At 37.3% G+C, this 4,036-nt stretch overlaps 1 protein-coding gene across 1 annotated transcript; it reads left to right on the forward strand.

The window, feature by feature from the left end:
• Positions 1-233: 233 nt before the first annotated feature.
• On the forward strand, positions 234-1,842 carry LOC124918852 (UDP-glycosyltransferase 71A15-like). The gene has a single exon (XM_047458918.1). It carries the CDS (start codon positions 289-291, stop codon positions 1,747-1,749), a length of 1,461 nt encoding a protein of 486 aa, XP_047314874.1. The 5' UTR covers positions 234-288; the 3' UTR covers positions 1,750-1,842.
• The last annotated feature ends 2,194 nt before the right edge of the window (positions 1,843-4,036 follow it).

Genomic DNA, 4,036 nt, shown 5'->3' on the forward strand with positions numbered 1-4,036 from the left:
TTTTAATTTTTTTAAAAAAAACTAACTTCCCAAAATCTCTCTACTAACTAATGTATCAAAGAATGTCCTATATATGTAACACCAAAGTCTTAAAGGTCTTTATTAACTAAAGTCTTTATATAATCATCATCAATGACGTAGAGATGTTATATAATAGAATAAAATATTTTGTGGTGCAAAATGATAGTACTAAAGGTCTTTGTTTTGTTAAGCAAGAAAACAGTTGTTATAAATATTCAAAGAAAGAAGAAAGATTTGACAGAAGAAGGAAGAAGAAAAGAAAGATTAATGGAGTTAGTAGTCATTCCATTTCCAGGCATAGGCCATTTGGTATCATTATTGGAGATGGCAAAGCTGTTAGTCGACAGAGATACTCGACTTACTGCAAATGTCATCGTCATCAACATGCCCGAAGGCCCTCCAATCGACATCACTTCCATCAAACAATCCATCTCCACCGATAGAATACGTTTCATCGAAATCCCCAAGGACGAACGCGATTCAACCCGTGAGGTCATGAAGAACACCGCCACATCCTTTACCAATTTCATCGGGACCCAGATACCCTTCATCCAAGACGCAATCACAACACACGTTATCAAACGCTCTGGATCAGGCCGCCTAATCGCCTTTCTTGTTGACATGTTCTGTGTTAGCATGATGGATGTAGCCGAACAGGATTTCCGAGTTCCTAGCTATATATTCTTCCCATCTAATGCATCTCTACTCGGACTTTCTAACCATCTACTCACGTTAAGCGATAATGGACAGGACATCACCGATTTCAATGGGTCGGACGCTGAATTGGATGTGCCGGCCTTCCCAATTCCGTTTCCGGCTAAGGTTCTTCCGTGGAGGGTGATGGATAAGAATGGTGGGTCAGCTGCGTATTTAGATCTCGTTAGGAGTTTGAGAAGGGCAAAGGGGATCGTAGTGAACACGTTCTACGATGTGGAGCCGGAAGCAATAGAAGCTATATTGAATGATGAAGGATCCCCACCAATTTACCCAGTTGGTCCGATTCTCAATCTAAACAAGAGTGTCGGAGAAAAACGCGATGATATTGTGCAGTGGTTAGACCAGCAGCCTCCGTCGTCTGTAATATTCCTCTGTTTCGGGAGCATGGGCAGCTTCGAAGATGCCCAGGTGAAACAGATGGCCATAGCCATAGAACGCAGCGGCCATCGATTCCTTTGGTCAGTTAGGCGTCCTCCAACGTCGAGCGGCGGAAAGCCTTGGTTAACCAGTGAATACAATGTGTTGGAGTTGGAAGAGGTTATGCCGGAAGGATTCTTTACCCGGACGGCGGAGATCGGGAAGGTGATCGGTTGGGCTCCTCAGGTGGACGTGCTGGGGCATAAGGCGGTGGGGGGTTTTGTGACGCATTGTGGGTGGAATTCAACAATGGAGAGTTTGTGGTTTGGAGTGCCGACGGCGTCTTGGCCATTGTATGCAGAGCAGCAAGCGAATGCGTTTCAGATGATTAAAGTGCTGGACCTGGCGGTGGAGATTAAGATGGATTATAGGAAAAATTGGACTAAGGGTGGAGAGGATATCGTTGTGGAGGCTGGGATTATTGAAAACGCGTTAAGGCAGCTGATGGATGAAGAAAATAGCATAGAGAATCAAGATAGGCGGAAGAGGGTTAAGGAGATGAGTGAGAAGAGCAGGAAGGCGGTCCAGGAAGGCGGTTCATCCTATTTGTCTTTAGGCCGGTTTATTGACGATATTACCAACATTCCTGCCTGATCTACTTTAATTCCCGATCTTGGTTTTATTGTGGTTTTTTATTTTTATTTTTAAAACATACTATCCCATTTGAATTTTAATTTTATTGTGATATTTCATCTTTTATAATATATATATATATATATATATATATATATATATATATATATATATATATATATATATATATATAAAAAGAGAGAGGTTAATTATAAAGTATTAATTTTTTTTTAAATGATTGACGTATATTAAAAATATGATAAAAATTGTTTAAGCAAAATGAAAAATCACTGAATGAAAAAAATTACTCAATAAGTTATTTAGTTCGTAAATTTTATAGAAGAACGCACTAGAGTAACCCGATGGAAAAAGTCAGCCAAAGAGACCAAACATGTCACGGGTTCCATACCCACCGAAGGCGATTTGAATGGACTCGGAGTTTCATTGTTGTGGGTGTCATGATAATGTTAGTTTCCTTAATTCAAAAAAAAAAAAATCTTAGAGAAAAACGATTAATTCCTCGACTGACTCTACCAATTTTCTTAAACAGAAATTAAAAAACGTCATAATAACTTTAAGTTTTCTAATTATGATTTAATTATCATAATAATTAATCCTAATTTAAGCTTAACTTCCCCTCTAGATTATTTTAAATTAAAAAATTCAAAATATTATTTAATATTATTATAAATTAATAATATTATTTATAAATTGGGGTATCTTAAATTTTCATGTTTATAAAATGTCTTTATCGAACTGAGTTAGAATAAAACAAAATTTGTTTTTGGAAAACGTGGGTTCGAGGTTGAACATTTAAAATTCATACCCTAATGTATAATAAGGTATAATGATAAAAACCTGGATGACAACAAATGCTGATATTGAAATAACAATTATTCATAGGTGGGGATAGACTATCACAATAGTCTTATGCATGTTGGGGAATAGTCTTATCAACTTCTCCTAGGGAATTATGATAATAATCATGCTATGTCCATCAAGAGATCATCGAACAATGTTTTTGTCATCTTCCGTCACAAGAAAGGGATGCATGTTACTTTGTCATGCTTTATGGTGCCTTATTTGTTTGTGGCGTGGGGAGCTTTGACAAAAGCTACTTGGGGATGGACTATTCCCAATTATGTTTCAAATATTGTTTGAAAATAGAAGAAACCTTAATTATATTAATGAATCATGGTAACTTGGATTCAAAATGTGTCCGGGACTAAGCTACGAGCATTCAAATGATCGTGTTTGATAAAATTGACCGGTTAATAAGAACTTAACAAAACAAACTTATTGTGCAGGAACGGCCAAGAACTACAACCGGTCAAGTAATCAAACCGGCTAGAAGAAGCAAATGACAAATCCAAAACCTGAAGCTATCCGGTTGAACTGAACAACCTATTAACATGATCAGTTGGAATGAAGTATTCAATCCAAATCCAAAGAACAAATCCAACGAGAAGACTATTTAGAGAAAGAAGTCAAGGATATCAAATAAAGAACCATTTACAAATTGGTGCAAACAAACATTTTGGGTATATACAGAAGATGACATCAAAGCCTCAGACTGTGATATTGCCATATTGATGCAAGTGTGATGATACACTGCAGGCTGCAGAAGATTGCCTGAAAAACAGTTACCATTCTGGTATAAGTCAAAGGAGCAACTTCCCAGGTACATGCAACTGTCCAACCGACAGTTGCTATAATCAAGCAAAGACAAATTAAGCCGGTCTGCTCCATGCCTTGGAAGCCTAAACCGCATTTAATGCTATGTTGATCCTCTGCTCAATCAATCAGATTCAAGGATTATCCTAAAGGTATCCGTTGAAGAAATGTGACCGTTGTCACATTTTATCTATAAAAGGAGAAGCTAAAGAAGCTGAAGAAGTAATGTTATGAGCGAACAACAAGATACGCATGCACAGAGAAAACAAGTTACAAAGTGATCAAAAGTCCTTATCTCTCTAAAAGATTCAAAGCTTGTGTGTGTGTTTGTGAAGTGTTACAATTTCTATAAGAGTTGTAAGAGTGATTATCGAGCAGTAAATAAAACTCGATCGTGTATTATGTTTGAGTATTCCTTAGTGAATATCCTTCTCGTTGTTTGAGAAGAAAGGGTGACGTAGGAGTTTTATCTCCGAACATCCATAAAAACCTGTCTCGTGCTTTATTTCATACCGGTTCTATATCCTAACCGACTCATATCATTCTTACCGCCTTACTAACCTTCAAACCGACATTCTCCAAATCACATCTCTTTCCATCATGTGTGTGTGTTGTTTCAATATGAAACAAACCA

The sequence above is a fragment of the Impatiens glandulifera genome, chromosome 1 (genome assembly GCF_907164915.1).
Source record: "Impatiens glandulifera chromosome 1, dImpGla2.1, whole genome shotgun sequence".
Classification (NCBI taxonomy): Eukaryota; Viridiplantae; Streptophyta; class Magnoliopsida; order Ericales; family Balsaminaceae; genus Impatiens; species Impatiens glandulifera.

What these genes read in the sequence shown, in the direction of transcription:
- LOC124918852 (XM_047458918.1), top strand. Translation starts at nt 289, where the DNA reads ATGGAGTTAGTAGTCATTCCATTTCCAGGCATAGGCCATTTGGTATCA.